The sequence below is a fragment of the Melospiza melodia genome, chromosome 3 (genome assembly GCF_035770615.1).
Source record: "Melospiza melodia melodia isolate bMelMel2 chromosome 3, bMelMel2.pri, whole genome shotgun sequence".
NCBI lineage: Eukaryota > Metazoa > Chordata > Aves > Passeriformes > Passerellidae > Melospiza > Melospiza melodia.
Window position 1 is genome coordinate 41,006,282 of NC_086196.1, and position 21,882 is coordinate 41,028,163.

Here is a 21,882-nt window from a genome sequence, read left to right on the forward strand (position 1 = left end):
TAGAGCTATCTGCAATAACATCTCATTTTCTTATTATTGTGTCTCTCTGCAGCTGTTTCCAACCTAGATGAAGAGAGTAGATGGACTGTGCACTACACTGCTCCGTGGCACCAGCAGGAAAATGTATTCCTACCCTCCTCAAGACCACCTTGTGTGGAGGACCTGCACAGACAAGCCAAGCTGAACCTCAAGTCAGTGCTGAGAGGTAAGACACTGCTACTGACACAGACTGTCCTAAAACAACAGTACTTTTTGCCAGTTTTTGCAAACATATCCAAATTGCAGGCTTTGCAAGAATTACTTGTTTTTCTGTATCACATGTAGAACATTAGTGGTGTTTTCCTCTCAAATGAGGGGACTGGGGAAAATTACTTTGCTGTGAAGACCATAAGTAAATGTGTTATCTGACAGAGCACTCTAAAACAGAAAAGTGTCTCTTGGCCTATCTGTTTAGTCTTTGGAGTGTTTCCAAAATGATACCTTCAATTTCACTAAGTCCTGAATTAGTCCATTTGTGAAGAAAAAATACATCAAAGGTGTTTCATTTGGTGATTTCTTTTGTTGTTGCACAGTGTCGTTTCCAGGGTTGTGGCTGCTTGTGAGAAGCTGGAAAAGGTGCTGAGGGCAGAAAAGGGAAATGGGGAACAGGGCACTCACAAGGACTCCTGCAGTAATAAAAATGCTTGCTTGCAGAAGTGTTCAGCATGTTTTTAAGCCCCAGTTTTTACCTACAGTACCTTTGCTGGGGCTGTACCTATGCAGTCTGTCTGCAAGGCATTGTGTTGTGTCAGTGCAGCCATGAGAACAAAGACATGCAGCCAGCAAGGAGGCCTGCAGAATGTCTGTCCCTGGGCCAGACATAAAGTTTAAAATAACAGTGTAATGTTCATGTTCTGGAAACGGTTAACCTAGATTTTTCTTTACACTGGCTGTTTAACAAAGGGGGTTACCCTGCAAAGGGCCAACTTGTTCAAGTCCCTTTTTGTTTCAACAGGAACTGCAGGTACTTGATACCTTGCAAAGTTAACCTGATTTAAAAGAATATTTTATTTTTTTATTTGATTAACCTGACATTTCTGCTTTTTAGACTTGAAGAAAGCTTGATTTTGTATGTCTGAATAGAGAAGTGTTTGACAGCCATATTTGAGTTCTCTTGCCATTTCCCCAGTTAATTGATTTTCACTGTCTCTTACTAGGTGCTTTTTGTTACCATTTAATAGCGAAGTCTTGACAGCAGTGTTATTGTCTCCTGCATGGCTCAGCAGATAGCCTGTGTGCCCTCTGTACTTATTACTGGTTTAATACATTTGTGCAGTTCCTTAGCCTTGAAACATTTATTGTTCTCTTGCAGGCATGTTTACCAGTCCATTGCAAAATGAAAATATTTATCAGTCCTTTACAAAATAAAAATATTTGCCTGCTTTAGATTAAAAAGAATACTGATGGTTGTTAGCTTTTTTGTGAACTTTACCCACTCATCCTAATATTTTTTCCTGTTCTCTGTTTTGGACTGTTAAAAAAAAACCCAAAAACCTGCACAGGCTAAAATGCACTGGTTTTCTTGAGTTTTATCAGAAATGTAACTACTGCAGTTTCATGTTCTGTTTAAACACATTTACATCTAATATATTTGTCTGAAACCAAGTAATATATGCTGCTTCCCCTTCTTACATACCTGGAGTTGTTTTGGTCTGGTGGGATTTTTCTCTGGAGGTGCAGCTCATTATAAGAAAGAAGCTATTGATTACTACTACAAGTTGCTAGTTAGCCATTTGTGTTAAATAGCCTGGCTTGTGTACCTGATGTAAGACTACTTGGTAATGAAGTGAGTTTCAGTTTCATGCTTTCAGGGTAGTAGTAACTGAGAGGAGAAACTGATGATACCTTCACCAGACATCAAACTGCTGACTTAGTGAATGCAACTCTGTTATTTATTTATTTACTTATTTGTTTAACCCCAAGCTCTTTCCTGGAGCCATGCTTTGGTTTTTTTCCCCTAAGTACAGTTTTAAAATAACTCCTTGCTGTTGCTTGGAACTGTCCTGAGAAGCTACAGCATGAGTAGTATTAAGAGAGGCACTGAGTAAAGTTTTATCACTTTTACTGTGCTGTTGCTTCAGCCAGCAGTGTGAAATCAGGAGGTGCTGGTGCCTTGGAGATTTCAGTTAAAAGTTCTGTATCCAGAGCAGAGTTTCATTCAGTGTAAAAGCAGAATTGTGTCAGAATTGTGACATAATTTTGAGAACTGCTGAACTGATTTTCCACCTGTTTCTTTAGAAAAACCAAAGTTTTCTAAAACTTCTTTAATAGGTAGAAAGGAACTATGTGACTGTAAGGCAGAAGAACTTGAAGTAGTGTTATGAGCAGCACCATTGGGCTAGCATGGGGACTTCAGTTCTGCATGTCTTGGCCTTATGGCAAAGCTTGCAGTTTGCCATCCTTTTGGTGTTTCACATTCTTTGGCTGAGGTAAACCTGGAGCAGTAGGACAGCTGTGTGTGACCTGCATGCTGTATGGGTGGTGGGGAAAGAATGACACTGGATGACAAAATGCGCTGTATTCTGTGCAGAAAGTGGGATGAATCGCTTTTGTCTCCAAAACACAGTGACAGCAAAGGGAAACTGGAAAGAAGTAGAACTAAAGCAAATAGAGTTATTGCTTTATGCTAAGTCAGAAGTTAAGCAGTAGGCATGTACAGCAGTGGAGACGTATGAGGGCAAAGGTATTTAATACAGCCCCGCCCCCCCGCATAAATTTTGGGGGTTATGAAATAGTTTAAAGTTTTTAAGAATAGGTCAGACAAGCACTACTCAAAAGTCATTGTGTATATTTAATACTATCTTTAGAGGAGGTTGGGAAGGAAGAAAGAACCTCTGGTGATCCCCTTGAACCTGATAATGAAGTCATGAGGACTGAGTTAGCAGCTATTGTTCAGACCATCAAAAGACAGATTTGAAAGCTTTCCAGTCCTGTTCTTGTTCACATTATGACAGCTGATGTTGTTGGTAGATAGCAGCTATAGCAGCTTGATTGAAGACTATTTATTTGTTTCTACACACGTGGCTCCCCTGTAAATGGAAAAGGAAGTAGAAAACTTAGGTAACAAATAGTAATTTACATGTAGAGCACATTTAAATCACCTGTCAAATATCAGGTGTATAAAATATTTCAAAATAATTCAAGCAAAGTATTTCTATCAAGGTGTTTTCACCCATCTAATAGTAACCAGATGGAATCCTGGCTAGCTTTTAAGACAGTGCAAGGGCAAACTGTTTGTTCTGGTACAATTTTCATAGCAAATTCTTTACAGTGTGAACCCAGTAAAAAAATATCTATGGAAATAAATAAGAAGCTGTCTGTTACTTAGAATAAACTTCTAAGTATCACTTAAGAAGTAGAAGCTAATGTTGCTACTTAAATGGGTTTAAGGATAAAAAGTTAGGGATATTAAATAATTAGTATTTAAAGTGTCTTGAAAAAATTAAGTACACCGTGTGCTGATCTCTGCATACTTTTTTGTGAAGCAGTGTTATTTTTGTAGGAGGAAAAGATCTTCTTAATTAATTTTTGTGCAGCTGATTATTTTACTTCGTATATTATATATTGGTATGTCCCCTGGTCATCAACACTATGGAAATGGATGCTGTATGTGACAGTAGATGTTGCATAGGGAGGTATTTTAGGTTTTTACCTATGAACTAGGCTTTTATCCTTTTGAAATTAAGGGCAAATAATTGTGCTTTTTTGAATACTTGCTTTAAAGGAAACTGTGCTTTTCCTTTATGAAGCTACTTTCAAGTATAAGTGGTGAGATATTTCATTCAAATGTGCTCATAACTGAGGTAAAGCTGTTTGAGGCATGCAGGTGCTCTGCTGCCCTCTGAAGTTTTAAAATGCAGTATTGTCCAGTAACCTGAATTAGAAAATGAAGTGCCTGGAACCTGGAACGTTTGCGAGGCTAGTCTGTCTATTCTTGAGACATATAACCTATATGTAACCTATATTGAAATTTAGAGTTGTTATTGACTAAAACCAATGGCTTGATATATTAAACCCAGGCTGTGTTACTTCATTTTAAATGCAAGGTCTCTGTGGATTAATGTGATGGCTTCAGCTGCACTTCAGTCATGGTACCATTGCAATTTGATTTAATTGTTTAGAAAATGATGTGGTTCTTGGGTTGTGGTGATAGATACAGTATTTCTTCTTGGTGTTTTGTTTGCATTGGATAAAGCAGACCCTCATTTTCTTTGGGGAAGGAGCCAGGACCTTGGAGTGCCTGCTGAAGCACAAGGAGTGACACGTACCATGCAAGATGCGTGCTTTCTTACCCTCAGGGCCAAACTGCTCTGGCTGGCCTTTCCTGAAACCCTCTATATGGCCTCTTCTTAAAGCTTTCACAGGCACTTCATGAAAGGTGTTTCCCAAAATACAGATGTTCATATAGAAACAAAAAGGTATTAACCACTGAGGAGTCTTAATGTGAGTCTGTGCTTTGTGTCCCTGCTGTGTCCTAGGAAGTCATGAAAACAGGAGGTGGAGACGACAGATGGGAAGGAAGAGCTGAGGCTCTGCATGGGGCCAGGATCCTCAAATCAATCCTGTTCCCTTGCTGTGTGCTCTGCTCCAAGGCTGAGGGACTACGAGCCTTGGCTAGTCTCACGTTGCTAATGTCTGCTGAGTGTCTGGACTAGCACTGAGAGTCTGGTCTGGGCAGCAGCAGAGCTTGTGGGTTTGATGTTGTTCAGAGTGGCATTGTTTCTTAAGAAGGCTGTTATCTGGCATTGTTTCTTAAGGCAGGCTGTTGTGCTGAAGGGCCAGTGCCACACACTGCAGTGTTCTTGGTCCATGAGGCTGAGAGGTTCAGTGGGTAGGGGAGCACTGTAAAACAGCTCCCATCCCTGCATTGACAGATCTGGCTCCTTGCATGGTCCTGTTTGAGGAACCAGTATCTGAGCAAGTCTCTGAAGTACAGTGGTCTTCAGCTGGGAGCACAGATGGAACAGCTGCAGTACATAGCAGTGACACAAATATTTGGCAGTAAAAGTAAATTGAGACTAATCCTCATTTTGTGGAGTGTGTTAGACTCTAAAATTGACCAGCAATAAGGCATGAAGCATGAAGATGGGGAGGAGATGCAGCACCATTCTAAGTGTTGCTTTATTTAACTGCTTGGGGTGTATTTTAGGTGAGCCTGTTTACCTTCTGTGAAATCAACAGTGTGTTACAGGTGGAGGTCCAGTGTCCTAAAAGGAAAGCCTAAAGTTTAATCTGGAATGTATTGGCCTGGGATAATATTTCAAGCTATGATGAAGAGAAGGAAGAGAAAAAAGAATTCTTACCATGTACCTGAACTCTTAGTTTATGTTATTTTTGAACTATTCTAAATTCTCCCTCAAATGTGGATATATGTCAGTTGCAGTGATGGGAACCAGAGCAGGGCATGTATAGTGGAATTTCCAAGAGGCACTTCTCTTCCAGTTCTGCAATTAGCAATGTAGAGCGCTTTTGATTTAAAAAAAAAAAAAAAAAGTGGGGGAGTACAGTCTCCACTGCTGTGTGTTGTCATTTTTTCATGAGGTGGGAGATGACAGGCATAAAGGGCAGGGATGGAATAACTGTACTGATGTTAAAGGTCAGACACAGCTAGACTGAAATGATACCAGGCTGTTAGGAGATACCCGTCTCGTGAAGAGAGTTGTGGGCACTCTCTGCACTGTTGAAGTTGCAGATGAGGGCAGTGTCTTGTCACACACTCGCTGGTCCCTGCCCAGACTGGTTGTCCATTCTAGCAGATAACAAGGTGTCAGATATGTACTGAGGAAGGTGTTGCTGTAAGTAGTGGGAGCAGTCCACACACTGACTTTCACACCCCTTTTCAGTCTGTAGCTGCTGAAAGTTCCTGCACAACTGCCTGTGCTTTGTGCCCTCCCCCCAGGGTAATTGTGTTGATTCAGGCTACGTACATAATATAGGGCTCGTTGTTCCAATGCCTGCGATGATTCATTTATTATCTCATCTTCTGAAGAGCTGCATTTGGCTGACTCTGGCTTCTGTTTAGCTTTGTTGGCCAAATTCAAGGAATGTATTTAAGCAGCAGTGATTGAAACACTTGATTTGTTTTCCAGAAGACATCTGGTTAGCATTGTCAAATAAAACAGGATTTAAGTAGTTAGTCATAAAGCCTCTATTATGTCTTTCTTCAAGACCCTCCAGACAGGTATGCATTTAGCCTTTGTTTTCTCAGTGCATCTGGCAGATCACTGTTCAGATGAGCAATATTAGGGTCAGACCTACTAGTCGATAATCCTCCTGAGAAGATTATGGACTTAAAATAATCTTATGTTTCATTAAAGAGCTGCAAAATAAGGAGAAACTACTTCATATTGATAATAGCTCTGGTTCAGGTTCAGAGAGATGTCAAGATGTAAACTCCCTACCAACTGGAAACCTTAATGAAGTAAAAGGCCATTAAAGGCTAGGAGTAGACCATATGTTCCTGAAAGACCGTGAAGCTATAAAATAAAAAAATAGAAATCAACCTATTTTTCATTATTTTGGTTTCAATTGTCAAGTTACTATCAGAGCTTCTGCTCATGTATCCTGCTTTTTTTACTGTTACTGAATTAATTCACCGTACATCTGTTGATGGTTTTGGCCAAGTTCCATACTCCAGCTGCCCTTTCTAATACGGAATTTCAAAAAGGAAATACTCAAATGAGACAAAACAGAATTTGACCAAGAGGCTGCACTGCATGTGTGTGAAAGCTGGTCTTGTGCTGCAAAATTGAGCTACTTGGAAGCATCTAGGTGGCCTATTTTTAGGTTTAGTTTATAGAGTGCAGTGCTGAGTGTAGAAACATAAAGAGTGGTTATATGTAGATTGATTGCATGACACACATGAGGAGTGAAAGCAATTCCAGTGAAAGGGCTTAAAGAAGATAATATTTCTTTCAAAATAATACTGGGTTTTTTCCTAAACTAGATGAATGTTTTTCTTTAGGCAACTATACCTGACGGATTATTGAACCCATTTCAGATCCATGCCTTTAGTAAAAAGAATAAATTGAAACTGTTAACTCTCTGTAGCAGGTATTTAAATACTAGGTAAAGCGACTTCCATCACAAGGAATATTGAACTTTCAGTTGATTTCCTTTTTGCTTTTCTTTCTCCTTACTCTCTTAGATTTAGGATGTTATGTGCTTGTTGCCAGCATTTGAGATAGCTTTAAATTTAAAATGTCCTAGGAGGAAAAGCAGTGAAAAATCCCTTCATATTTTTACATTAGCTGTGTTCAGTTGTCTAAGAAACAGCAAATATCCATAAAAAACACTAGAGAAAAAGCAGGGAGTGTTATTTTAATGCAAGCATCAAAGATAGAAAAGGAGGCAAATACACTGTTATACTTAAGACATCTTGTCACCACTAAATGCAGTCGTATAAGGCACTTGCAGAAATTCAAATTAACTTGAGACAAACAGTGATAATTATTTTGAGCACTCCCTAGTGACAGCTTGTTAACAAATATAATTTGCATTGGCTGTTGCATTTTGGTGCCATTAGAAAGGTTTTCTCTATCGCTAAATCATGCAGATCACCTGGGGAATTAAAGGTTGGTATTAAATGTATTTGTTTTTTTAAAACTCCAAGAAAGAAGGGAAAGATCAATGTGTTTGCATTTACTTGACCCTGTTAACAGTATTTTGACATTTAAGAGTTCCTTTTAATATGGATCCTTCTTAAACACTTCCATCTGATTTGGACCCTTGAAAATAAATCTGTGAGATTGCTTTCCTGTAATTTTGCACTTCCGTGCCCCATCTTTGTGCTGCTTTAAGTGTCTGCACAGCTGAGCCCTGAAGCTGCTTGGAAGGGTGGGATTCCCAGCCCAACTGGCCTCCAGTTACATGGCAGGACATGCTTCCCAACATCTGTGTGTGTAGGGGGGAAATAGACCCAACATAAATACATTTGTTCACTTTCAGTAATACTTCTTTGAAGTCACCATGCCGGATTGTTCTCTGTCACAGTCCAGCAGCCCTGTGTTGGCATTACCTTCATCCCACTGGAGCCCAAGACATCTTTGATTGTGGTATCTCTGGACAGCATCTGACCTTAAAGGCTACCTGTGTGGCTGGGCATGGCTACTTATTCATGAGAGAGAATATGCAGAATAGTCTTTTAAAAAGTCTCAGGGACCTTTCAAGTTCTTACTCATCAAGTGAGACATCCTTGAAGAAAACAAAGTTTTGCTGGTGATCTTTGTTTGTTTTGCCACTTGCCACTTTAAATGGTGCTTGTGGTAGAAATATGTTGGTACCGGTGTTCACTGTCTCTGGATTTTTCTTGGGCTTTTCTGTATGTACTGATAAAAGATAAAGAAATACCAGTATAAAACTGCATTCTGGGGTAAGGGATGGGAATAATAATAAGGAAGTTGGCTGGGTTGGCAAAGGCTGGTACTAGCCAGAGCACCTAATTGAGCTGTTGAGCAGGAGTTTTTTCAGCTGGGTGGCAACAGTACTCCATCTGTTGAAATCCCTGACCCCTTTAACTGGGAGTCTGAACAAAATATGGTGCACTGGATATATCACAGCTGAAGTTCATGAACTTGCTTTGCAGTCAGCATTGGTTACAGTTCAGTGGTTGCACAAGTGCATCATTGCTGTGGCTTTACAACATATTTTAAAGCTTTGATATGGAAGCAGTCTCTGTGATAGTCAAAGTTCTGCAGATGATATGGGGATTTATACATTTAAAGAAAATGGGACATGATCCAAGCTGAGTGTATTTTTGGGAGGAATGTGAAGTGGTAGAGGCAAGCTGTCTGCTGCATATTTAGACCCAGAGACAAAAATAGGTGCTGTATTGGAGTTAAATTGAGCTGCTTTTTTTGAAGTCATGTTTAACTTCAGATATTTGTGAGAAACAAGATTGCCTTTGTACAGCTGAGCTTTTATATAGCCTGTCTCATCTACACACAGAGAACTCTGCATTCTTAACCCCAGTTTACAAATGAGGGAACCATAAAGAGGCGCAGAGTGAAAGGTAGTAATTTCAGTTAGATTTACTAACCAAAGAAACCTTTGAACTAGGGTGTCTGTTTTAATTATAGTCCCAGGCACAATAATTCTCAACAAGCTCTTTATCTTGGAAAGTTACCTCCCTGAAATTCCCCAGTTAACTGCATAGTCAAGTGTTACCTTGGTTTTATCCACGTCTTACCACAGTGCTGTGAGCAGGCAGAGAGGCAGCCGTGCCTTTTGAAGAGGTCCTGGTTCAGTGCTCAGTGTGTGTTGGTACTTAGCCCCAGACCATATGACAGCGCCAAACAAAGCACAACTCTGGCTTTTACAGGGCACAATCTTTTGCGTAGTGTTCTGAGAACACCACTGGGAAGCTGAGATTTAGCCTGTGCCCACCTCATCTGTAAAAGACTTAAATTTGTATCTAAATGAAAACTACTTTTAACTTGCAAAAGCACATCATCCACAGAACCCTGTTAGGTTCTCTTGCCCCTCATGAGAAGGCCTTGCAGCATTGGACCCGGCCCCAGCCATTACTGGCGTGGTGATGATGAGAGTTATGGCATCTCAAGTTCTTCCTTAGTTGGATTTATCCTGAGTGCCTTTCTGTGTATTCCTGTGCTGCAGGCAGTGTGTACATACCTGTTTGGACTCTGAATTTAGGAGGCACATACATGAAATTTAGATCATGCCCTGTCTGACTGCAGGAAGGAAGTCTTTGCCTGGATCTAACCCAACATGATTTGCTCAGATGCAGCAATGCCAGCTCAGAAATCCTGGTCTTCAACACCCACACCTGTCTGTCACAAGCCCACCAGGTCTTAGTTGTCTCAACTCAACTGGAAAAACAAATTCAAAGTCTCTAGCAAGTAAATTAAAATTATATGCTGTTACTTCCCAGTGGTGAAAGTAATTCCTTTTAAAACCAAAAATATCGATACTTTGATTATTAAAGTGCATTGTCACCTGTAAAGTAAGAGGTAATTTTGAACAGTTTGAGTTTACAAGACAAATGTATACTGTACTGCAGTCTATCTGGTTTTAGGTGAAATTTTGAAAAGCTACTTGTAAGACAGTGTTTGTAGTCGTGACTGGGGAGGAACATGGTTTGGGGATATTTACAGAAGAAGTTAACTACAGTGTTTGAAGACTGAAAAAAAAAAGGTTTCTGGTCCTGGGGAGTAGAGTGGTTTTCCAGTGATATGTGCAAAGAATGGATAAATGTGTTTTAATATACTAGTCAGCAGATTTATTTCTCTGGTTGACAATTTAGCTGACTTGAGCAGTTAATAGCCTCTCCGTAGTAAGAAAAAGAAAAAAAAAAAAAGAAAAATACAAGTTCCAACATGAAAGGCTCTGCCAAGAAGTCACTCAGACTTCAGCTGAGATAGTTTTTCAAGCATGCAGATGAAGCTGTCAGCTTGTCACATGTCCCTTCTTGCTGACAAGGAGACAGCAAGAGGTGATATAAAACTAATTGATGTGTGTGCTGGTCTTTCCCCTTTCTACATTTGTACCTGGGAGTTTTTGTTTCAGCAGCTAAGCCAGGCAGGCAGCCCATCTGCTCCTGGTCCGACTTACATGTTATTTTAATCTCCTTGGATTTTAGCAGTTTGTCTTGAGTTCCAGGTCCTGTTCTTGCATACAGGGCAAATTTAGATGTTTTCAGGATATAATTTTCCTGTCTTTTTATTGCTTGACCCATGCAATTGGATGGGAAGTTGTTCCAAACTAATTGGAGCTATTAAGATGTCTGAATAACTTTGATGCCAAGTTTCTAAGTTGATACTAGTCAATATCATGGTACTTTAGTTCTTTAGCTAGTACCTTTGCTGATTACTAACAAATATTTAAAAATGTGGATTTTAGTTTTTTAATTTTAGCCTCTTCAATATATGCTTGTGAGAGTGTGCCTGAGTGTGTACATGTGGATGTAGACAGCTACAGAGCTTAAGGCCTGATCCTGCAACAGTCATGTGAGCAGTGTTTGCTTACAGGAGTAATCAGAGTAATCCCATTAGGGCTAATTTAATGAGTGATGGGTGCACTTTCCGGCCTGAGACGTGAAGGACTGGTCCAGGATGGTGGCACAAATCTGTGCTCTTGCTGAGGCTTTGCCTTAGGGAGAGGTCTCAGGCTCAGACGGGCTCTAGCCGTGGAAGCCAGCACCTGGAGGCTTTTCTCCCTGCAGACAGCTACATATGGGGCACACTAACACTGACAGGCAAAATAATTGTTTTAGGAAGAGGCTTGTTAAAAATAACACTTTTGCACAGTTCATTTACAGTAAAAAAATACAAACCACAACTTCTGAAAAGAACTGAATCCATGTCGCTCTGACCAGTTCTGCTTCTGACAGGGTAATGCATTTTCCTTCATAAAAACTTCAAGATATGGCAACAAGTTTTATGGCTAGGAAGCTCAGCCGGTACAAAACGTTACCCAGGTTGGTTAAAGGAGAGGAGAAGAGCCTGTGCATCCGGTCCCCTCCCAGCAAACCCAGCCCTCCATCTGTCGTGGCACGGTGTGGCGTGTAGGTCTGACAAGGTAAACGTTAATCCTGCTTTACCATGGTAATTCCATGTCAGACGAATTACTGAGGTATCAGTGCTGTGCCTTCTGTTCACTCCCGCGATTGTGCCTCAAATTATCGTGCGAGAATATGATTTCAGTTGTTGGGAAAGCAGGAAATTGCCTCTGTGTTTGAGACTTGTGTGTGTTGCCAACTCAGGGACACATATGAGTTCCTCGTATGTAATAGAGAGAGCTGGGCTGAGAGGCCTCAGAGGTAATTTCATACCCTTGGCCTGACAGTCTGTCACAAAGGCCGTAAGCTTTTATATGGAGAGGTGGAGTTATTCACAACAGTGCTGAATTCTGTGCCATGGCTCGAAGATCTGGTGCAGAATTACATATGGCTGGTTGAGCCTTTGCTCTCGGTTTGCTGCTGCAGGTACCTGCCTGTTCCCCAGCTTATTTAGCAGGGGGGAAGAGAGCAGAAATGAGTGATGCACAGGACATGTCCCCAGCATGCTTCTGTCTGATGCCAGGATTTGGCAAAGGCTGCAATACTGCAATCCTAAGGAAATATATGAGTATCTGGGTATATAGCAGAGACTTGAGCATGATTGTATTGGGCACTGACAGCTTTAACACATTTGTTTTGGTTGTGTCTCCCAAAGCCTGTTCTAATAACTGTGGAAATGATGAAGGGGCCCTTAAAAGGGCTTCATCTGCATTTCCCACGTACTTTCTTCACGCTTAACTAAAACCACCCTCTGAACAGCAAAACATAAGGAAAAATTTCAGGAAATGTTTAATTTTTTAGGCAGGGTTTCACTTGTACCACGTAAGTGGAAAGAAATTATTATATAATCTAATGACAGTAGTTTTTGAGCAGTACTTCTAATACAGAGGAGGTTCCAAAATTTAATGTATCACTAGTATAGAAGAAAAACATGAACAAATGTATGGTTTCACCTAGCCAGAAAAGCACTTGCAGGGTAGCAGAAGGTGACAGGCAGTGTCCCTGTGCACTTGGCCTCAGAAGCAATCGGTCAGGAGATGAAGGGGAGGGAAGTAGCTTCAGACTTTTGAATTGTGGCAGTACCCAGTGCAGCCACCAATTGCAATTGCCAACGCACTAACACTTTCCTGATTTTCCTGGAATTAATGTTTGTGTAAGCAAAATGGGTTCATCTGGGGCATAATCACATTGTTGCACTTTTCAGATCAGATTCATGTGAAAATGATGACTTGGAGCTTGCCTGCAGCATGTGCTGCAGATCTGGGCTGGTGAGCACACCCTCAGGAGCAGGTGTTTGTGTCCTGCCTGATGCAGTGTCCTGGGGTTCCACCTGGCAGTTCTTTGGTGGAAATATGGAAAAGCTGTGCATGGTTTTGAATGTCGTATAATGTGGGAAATGGCAGCCAAGAGAGTGTATGTCCCTGATTCAACTGGTGCTACTGTATTGTCATTCTTTAAAATGAAGATTTTTAATAACTGGAACTGGATGGATCCTTCTGTTACCTTGTCAGCTTCAGTACAGACATCTCTGAAATAACATGCATAACCATGAGAACTTTTTCACTTAGTATATAGTGCTCTTCTCTGTTTGGGGCTGTCAGACTAGCACAACGTATTGTTCCTTTGGGAAGAAGAGAGGCTTTCCAAGAGTGAGTATCTGGAGTGTTTCCTAGAGTAAGTATGTCTCTCTTCTTCATTGTTTTTTTTTTACAAAAATAAAACCCCTATATCTGAAAAATATGAACCTCATTAATTACAGAACACTGTATGCACCTCTAGTAAGAGTAAGGAGATGGAGGGGAGGAGCTTCTAGCTGGAATAGTTTTTAGACAGCAGTTGCCCCCCTTGGTTTGGCAGCATGATACCTTCATTCAGGTGCAATTTGTGACCTTGTGTTGCGCTTGTAGGCTGTTGCACCATGCAGTTAAACATGTCTGCCTAAAGCCTCTGGTGAGATTTGTTTGCCTTGGGTGCCATCCACAGTGTGTTTCCCGCTGTGCTGCAATATGTACAGTTACAGAACATAAAAAGCTGTTCTTGGGGACAAACCACCTTTTTCTTGGTTGCACCTAGCAGTTTTTGGCAATTTTGACTTCATCAGCAATAACATCTAAGTTACGTGGATTTTGTGTTGTGGACCATGGGAGGTTGTGAGCTTGATAAGCTGACAGGTTGTTATTGATAGTCCACTTGAGCTTCTGATGGAATTGAATCTTCAGCATTGATTTCCTTAAGTTTTTGGAGCTTTTCTGGGCTTCATGAGGTGCACTACTCATCATCTTCACCTTCTTGGCTAGGAAAATAAATAAGGTCAAACAATTAATATTAGAGCATTCAATCATCTGTCACGCTCCAGAGGAGTCTGTCACCTCCAGAAGAGTCCTGTGACAACTGTGACTCCATGGGAAGCCCACACTGGAGCAGGCTCCTGACAGGCCCTGAGAATCCATGGATAGAGAAGCCCAAGCAATAGCAGATCTGCTGGCAGGACTTCTGACCCACAGTAGGGAACCCTCACTGAAGCAGACTGTTCCTGAAGGACTGCACCCATGGGAGAACCACTGCTGGAGCACTTTGTGAAGAATTGTAGCTCATGGGAAGGGTTCATATTGGAGAGTTTTTAGAGGACTCTCTCCCAAGGAAGGAGCTCCACACTGAAGCAGGGGAATGACCTGAGGAGGAGGTAGCAGCAGGAGCAACATGATCAACTGACCATAACCCTCATTCTCCATCTCCCTGCGCTGCTGAGTGCGGAGCAGGTAGACAGTTGGGAATAAAGTTAAGCCTGGGAATGAGGGGAGGAGTGGGTGGAGTGTGTTTTTTAGGATTTGCTTTACTTCTCATTAGCATGCTCTTATTTTGATTGGTAATAAATTCAACCAAGTCTCCTAAATCAAGACTGTTTTGCCTGTGGTTTTAACTGGTGAGTGATCTCTCCCTGTCCTTTTCTCAGTTCATGAGCCTTTTGTTATATTTTCTCTCTCCTGCCCAGCTCTCTTCAGAGGAAGAGAGTGATAGAGCAGCTTTGGTGGGCATCTAGCCCAGGTCAGACCACCACAGGATTTTTTTGGGGGCATGCCATGATGTCTGATGTTGGAGAGTGTCAGGAGTGGCCAGCAAAGACTCTAAGCCTCAGTCCAAAAATGGGATGAAAAATAATGGCATTCTTGCACACCCCCTTAGGTTGTATTCATGTTTGTTGGCAGTGACTGATGATTCCTCTAAAGGTAAAAGTTGCAGTGCCTAAGTTGACAACTTTGCGTGTTAACCGTGCTACAAGTTGATGCGAGTCTTTGGGCTGTCTTGCTCTGCCACAGTTCGTTTAGCCTGTTCATTTGTAGCTGAAACCAACAAACATCCCATCAGGGTGCTCACATCTGTGAGTGTTATGTGCTGGATCTGGCTGGATCCAGTACCAAATTTGGAACGGCGGTGGAGGAATTTGCTTTGCTGTGGTTGCTGACAGTCATTTTTCAGCCCCCTCCTGAAGTACAGCAACAGTTTGCCAGATGTGCACAATGTCAGCATGCTCACACATGTGGAACGGGTAAACTGGGTTTCCAGGCCTCTGATCTTCAGATACAGCCATTGATTTGGATCTCAAAACCCACACTGCTGCTGGTCCTTGAATGGAGAGAGAAGAAAAGGTTCCTGTCATACTGCCCTTTCGGACACGCTAGGGATAATAGGCAAGGATGTACGTCCTGCACCAATGGAAGTGTCTGGTTGTCAGTGTAAGCTTGCCTCTTCAGTGTCCATGTGCAGATACAGGAGAGTCCTTATTGATTAAATCCTCACAGATCTGTGGTTCCTGTAGATCAGTTAACCTGTCAGCACAAATCCTCCAGACCTTGGTGTCAGAAGCATCTGGGCATAACAGAGGTCATGTATGCTGGACATGCACATTGTAAGTCCACCTAATCATTTGCCAGGCAAAAGCCTCTCTAAAACCTTGCCCTTGGTATAAGCGCTGCATCTTTTCTATTTTAAGGAGTATTCAGAAGATCAGGATAGGCAGACAGATAATATAATCACAGAAGGGCCTTCTCCAGCAAGTGATGATAGAAGTGCTTTGCATGGTGATAGTGCCTGTGTATTGTGCAGAAATTTCACTTCCTTAAATGGAAATACACCAAATACTTAATTTTTCTCTTGTTTTCATCATCTTTCAGCAGATTCAGATATCTGTCTTTGAAAGTGTAAAGCTAAGTGGTCGAATGAGTTTGGTTGCTGCATCTTGAACATTTAATTTTTCCTTCTGCTCTGGCGTCTGTTATTCTTTAGCACAATCACGCTGAATATCAATTAGGAGACAGGAGGATGATTGTGGAAAACTTGGTGAGGGGGATGCTATGCTGACTGGAATTTTGGCTATTGTGAGCAGGGATGCATGTCTGCTCTGAACACTTTCTGAACTTTAGAAACTCTGTTGTATTAAACTACATGTGCTCTGCAGCAACACAAGATTTTGAGATCCCTGTGATTTGCATTCCTTTCTCTAAAATAATAGTAAATGGTCTCTTCCACGGACAGGAAGACAAGACAAGTGGTCAGTGCCAAAGTTATTTAGCAGATGGTGCTTGAGTAGTGAGCAACATCATCATCATTTCAAGTGTAAGGCATATAATAGATGTCTACCGGCCCGGCAAATGAGACCCCTGGAGTTACTCTCATGTATCCGTCTCCCATCCTGCAAGATGCTGCCATCTGTCAAGACACCGAGCCAGGCCTCACTTAAATAAATAAAGAACTCTCTTTCCCCCTTCTTTCCACAGCACTTGCCGTTGCCCGGGTTAATACGCTCTGTGTGGGCTTACGTATGTCACACATGTGAGGGAGGAGGAAACATAGATACAAATATGAGGGACGCGCCCTTGGGTTCTGTCACTTGGGGCAGGCAATGTTAATGCATGGTACACATTTTCAGAAGAACATTCAGTACTTAAATGCCATTGAGCACCAAGCATAAGCAGTAATGGCTCTTGCCATGATTGAACCTCCTGTTTCTCTTCCTTTTGGCAGAGTGTGACAAGCTGCGGCGGGATGGCTACCGGAGCTCGCAGTATTACTCTCAGGGCCCCACCTTCTCCTCGTCCTCCAGTGCAATCAGTGGAAGTTACCAGGATGATTATGAAGAAATCGAACAGAAGGTAATGGTGGGGGGAAAAGCACTGGAAAAAATACTTGTGTGGTGCAGTGTAATTGCCTGCCATAACACTGTTCAACTAAGGCAGGATTTTTAGAGGATCACAAAGATGTTTATTTCTTTGAATTGCCGTGACAGTAGTTCATCTGAATTTCATAGTGTCTTAAAACTCCCAGTTTTACCCATGCAGTGATACACAGCTCCCACTGGCATGTTCAGAGTGTGAAAGAAGGGGTTTGGTAATGTTCTGGAGGGAAGACCCCAGCAAGGGTAGCTGCTAAATTGCAGGAAAAGCTATTCAGCAGCCATCAGCATACTTGAATTGTAACTTGGATAGGTGCACACTTTGAATTGCTAATGGAGGTGGTTATTCAGTTAGGTAGGGGTTTTGTCCTAATGCATCACAACTGTTTAGTAAAGGCATCCAGAAAATGAAGATTGTCCAGTAAGTTGGGTTTATTGCCTTTCTTTCAGTTTACTTCATGATTTTCTTGCTTATATCCCCACATCTCAACTCTTAGAATCTAGAAATAAATAAAAAAAGAGAAGGAACAGTTGATCACAAGTTTTAAGAAAGTTATGAAGCCATATTGCTTTGTACATGAATTTATATGGATTTCAATTACAGAATTCCTAAGTTGTGTTACTGTTCTGAAGAAGAAAAGTTCTGCTCTCCTGCCTTTGTCTGTTGTGCCTGTAGGCTCTGAAGGAAAAGCTGACTGTGGTGTAGTGGTTTAGGATGTTACTGCTGGGGTGTGTGCCTGCCTAAAACTGAAATGCCAGAGCTCCTAGCATTTTCAAGAGAAATATTCTAGAATACGTTGCCAAAAACAGCTCTTGCTTCGAGAGTGGGAGGATATCCTTGATTGTAACAGAGTTTAATTTCTTTGAATTGTTACTAAACCATATGCCTCTGTGGTAACATGGACCAAATAACTTTTATCAACAAAATGTGCAGACCCTGAGAATGCACTTTAGTAGATACAGTGGGTTTTTTTGAGTTTTATCCTCCGTGGGTTTTAGTCACATAATAAGAGGTATTGTGGAATATGTAGAGTCTCTTGTCCAGGTGGTGATTGCATTTTATCTGGTATTGGCAGGGAATGTCAGAGCATCTTGTTTAGCTGTGTGTGGTATGTACTGACAGTGAGCCAAGAATGTAAAGCACATTCATACTGTGGAATACATTATAATGGTAATTTGCAAAACCTTGCCGAGATCACTGGAATTATGATTTCCAATGGGGAAAGTATTAACACCTTGTTTGTTGCTATTAATGTCCTGCACATAAATGCATACATATATGCCATCAACTTGTCCTGGCCAGTGCTGTGCAGCATATAACCATCTGCACATGTAAAACTAATGTAACATTTAAAAAATACAAGTACACTTTTCTTTAAACAATTTGAATGAAAGTATATGAGCATGGGTGGGAATTCTTGGAGAGCTGTCATCCTTTCTTGGTTAAGGGTTTTTTGAGTGTTAATATAATGTGTTGCTAACAATTTCTGTGCATTCTGGAGAAAATTAATGCAACTAAGTATGCTTTAAATATAGGATAGCACTTCCATTTCAAATTGGAATAGGTCCCTTTAAATATTGTAGCTGAATGGATGGTTCAGAGCTGTGGAGAAAGATAGCTGCCAAACTGACAGTCTTGGCTGTTACTGATTATCTCAGAACCTTTGCTTTAACCCTGCCACTCTTATTTCCAGCTCACAAAGACATAAATTTCTTGTAAACTGTTGCATGATTCTCCATTAATATTGTATAACTTTCTTTTTTGTGGAATTTTTTGACCAGTATCTCTGTTTAATTGGAACTTTTTTTTAATGCTGTAAATGTTTAATCTTTCTTTAGAAGATTGTTTACTTTCTTTAGAATGTTTACCACAACAAATTTCTGACCTTGAATTATTATCCTATTGGTAAAGAGCCAAGTAATTCTAATAAGTCTTATGCCTTGAGGGGGTCATATTTCAGCTGTCAGGAGAGTTCTTCTGTAACAGTGTGGAACTGGGGTCACCAAAAATCCTGTGATTCAAAATGTGAACTCCTTATTGCTAGATGAAAGCTTTGTTGTCTATTTAAAGCAAAAAAGCCAACATTTAATTTCTGTGCATGCAGTATTTAATAATTTAAATTTGAGAGCAGCACAGTAATGATGGGTGGATGAATACCTCTTTACTGTTCATAAACTTCTCGGTTGATATAATTGCCAACTTACAGCAAAAAAGAATGGGTGATATCACAAAGGAAACCAACTTTCCCTGTTATTTTTAATCTGCTTCTAAAGTTAAAAACCATAGCCAGATATTCTGCTTGTCTGTCTACAGTGGAGACAATATGAAACCATTGTTAGGTGTTGATCCACAAGCATTTTCAGGTTTTGTGGAGGTGGATGTCTGTCAGCAGAGGGTAATAGTCACACCACCAAGTACGTTGGTTCAGCTTAGGAAGTGTCTAACATAAGCAGAACATGTGCTGTTCCAAAGGAAAACCACTAAGGAGAAGCAGACCCAACTCAAAAATGAATGAACAAAATTAGAAAACATAGAAAGCTGGAGTCTCTGAGTGGAAGTTGATATAAAATAAAGTGTTTGGATCTGCCCTTTTAATGTTGATTCTTACAAGTTAGATTAATGGAGCACAGGCCAAGCTCCAGTGTAGTACTGATCCTAATTGAGTTTGTTGGTGATTAAATTGGTTTACCTGGATTTTACATCTCAATACTGTGACCAGTCTTCTCCTTTCTCATATCTTACATGCTGCTGTTGGTGACAGAGCTTGGGAGCTATTCCTGTCCTTCAGTATTACTCTGTTTTACCAGTGTGAAAGATGTTTTGAAATGTCACGTTCAAACTCCAGTTCTCCTTATGTTCTGAAATGTATGCATGTGTATATTAACTGTATTTGTCTTTTGTGTGGTTTTTTTTTCTTACTCCTTTTTCTTTCCCTTTTTACCACTCATTCTCTTTGTTTCTTTTTGTCTCACTCAACAGTCTAGTCTGTTAGACTGCATCTCTCAGTCTTGCATTAGCGCCTGCTGTAACTTGGTTCCCTGGAAAAACAAGGTACTTTGCCCACAGGTGGGACCATCCAGCTGCCATATCTGCAGCTTGATGTTACCTGTAGTATTTAGCCTATATGCAGTCTTTTTCTTCTCTTAGCCTTCAGTCGTTACCTGCTGCTTTTTTCTGCTTAGAAAAAAACAAAAACCAATTAAAGAAGAGTCCCATGCCAGGTTTGCTTCTTTTGTGTTCCTCTGTACTCCTTTTTTTCTGCAGTACAGTAATCCTGTATTTGCTTGGTTCACAGAGTTTTTTATTCCCTTTTTTGTCTATTAACATTTGTCTCCTTTGAAACCCTTCCCCAAATGGGCATTGCGTTTTATTTAATTGGCTGCTTCATTGGCTTTTAATTAGCCAAGGAAAAACTCTACTAATTTGGAGGAATGTGTCTTTCTTGAATGATAAGTGTGAACTACAGAGAATACCTACTGCCAAGCATACAGTATTGCACATATTATTTCTTTATTCCATTTATGAAAATGTTTGTGCACTCAAAACTCATGGTGTTTTTCCCTACATCCTGTCATTTGGCTTAGGAACTCTGCTTTGATAGTTATGCTTTGGGTGAAGAAACACTTAACTTCCCTTATTGGAGGACAGGGGGTGTGGGATGGGGTGAGAGTGTATTTTTGCCTCTGTGATCATCTGAACTGTTAGTTATCTCTCCAATTTCTGCACTAAACTGTTTAGTATCTTAAGTGGAAACAAGTGCTCTAACTGTATTGATTTGAGGAAGTCTAATGCAAAACTTTACTTGCTGCTAAGAGGAGGTAAAGTTTTGGAGGTGGGAATGCCTAAAAAGCCCCGAGGTGTAAGGTCTGGCAGAGCTGGAGATGCCTCTGGGTGCTGGTGTCCTCATGTGGCCTCCCTGCCCCTCTGCTGCAGTTGCATGGCACTGCTCTTGTAAGCAGCACATGTATTTTATACCGTTTACAGGGGGTTGATTTTTTAAAATACTGTGCCATTTACTGAGCTGAAACAGCTGCTCATAATACATGAAATGCCAAAGCATAAGGAGGTGAGTACAGAAAACTTTGAACAAAGAAAACAGGGTAATTCTTCACATACTCAGACTGTGCATGGTAAGGGGTAAATTGTGGATGTTGAAAGGTTACATGAGTTTAGAAAGCAACTGGGTACATTCTTGAAGGGCAAGGACTCCATCCAATGCTGAGAGAATATTCAGGAAAAAGTATCTTTGAATTTTACCTTGATACAATTCATTGGTCTTTATCTTCAGGCAAATATTAGATAGGCTTTTAGAGCTCCAAACAGTACAGATCTTCTTGTGGTTTTTATCGCATTACAACAGAATAGAGGAAGAAGAAAATAACATTTCTGCAGTGCTTGTTTGATAATCAGTAATTTCACTGACAAAATTTCTTTCCTTACTGAGACACAATGACAGTTATAAAGTGAATAATTTAGTACGATAGCAGTGCTGGCTAGTGCAGCTGGAGATGTGTGTGTAGAAGTAATAAAATGGAATTGTCTGTGAAAACTGAGGGAACTAGACTGGTGACCTTGGTCTAGAGGACACCAAAAAGAGTCAATGACTAATTCATCTAAAGTAAATTAATGTAAATTTATTATCTGGCAGTGTTCCATGAGACAGTGTGAAACCCCATGGGTTGAATTAGGCATGTGAAGTGCCATTCTCAGTTGGCTAGGTTTGGGTCTTGGGTTTCTTTTCCCTGTTATTGGTTGTCTTGATCCCTTGGTGTTGGAAAAATGGCTCTTGAAGCCATCAAACCTAGTAAGACACTGGAGGCAGAAATAGGATGTTGGCAAATATAACAGACAGCTGAACTCATATGGCTGCTGCCTGCAACACTGTTTTTTTTCATTTATTTTGTTTTTCTGATAAATTATGATTTTAGAAGTGATTTTAGTAGACAGTAGGATAAATGGCATGACTAGAAGTTTGAAGTCTCTTTGCTGAAAAGTAAAATTTGGATGGATTAAATTCTCCTGGCGGTTCCATCCTTTTGTAGATACTGTAGCATAAACGCCTGTTATATAAAAAAGATTTAAAATAAACAGATTATTTAGGCAGAGAGTGCTGCAAGATACATAGCATAAACTCATTTGTCATCTGGGACCTCTCAA

General features: G+C 40.7%; 1 protein-coding gene across 8 annotated transcripts in view; it reads left to right on the forward strand.

Moving 5' to 3' along the window:
- Positions 1-21,882, forward strand: part of NHSL1 (NHS like 1) — a 174,389-nt gene that overhangs the window by 124,107 nt on the left and 28,400 nt on the right. For all 8 annotated transcript variants that reach the window (XM_063151447.1, XM_063151448.1, XM_063151449.1 and 5 more), the window contains exons 2-3: positions 53-205; positions 16,577-16,704. In XM_063151447.1, coding sequence (XP_063007517.1) covers positions 53-205; positions 16,577-16,704 — 281 coding nt within the window. The remainder of the gene's footprint in view (positions 1-52; positions 206-16,576; positions 16,705-21,882) is intronic.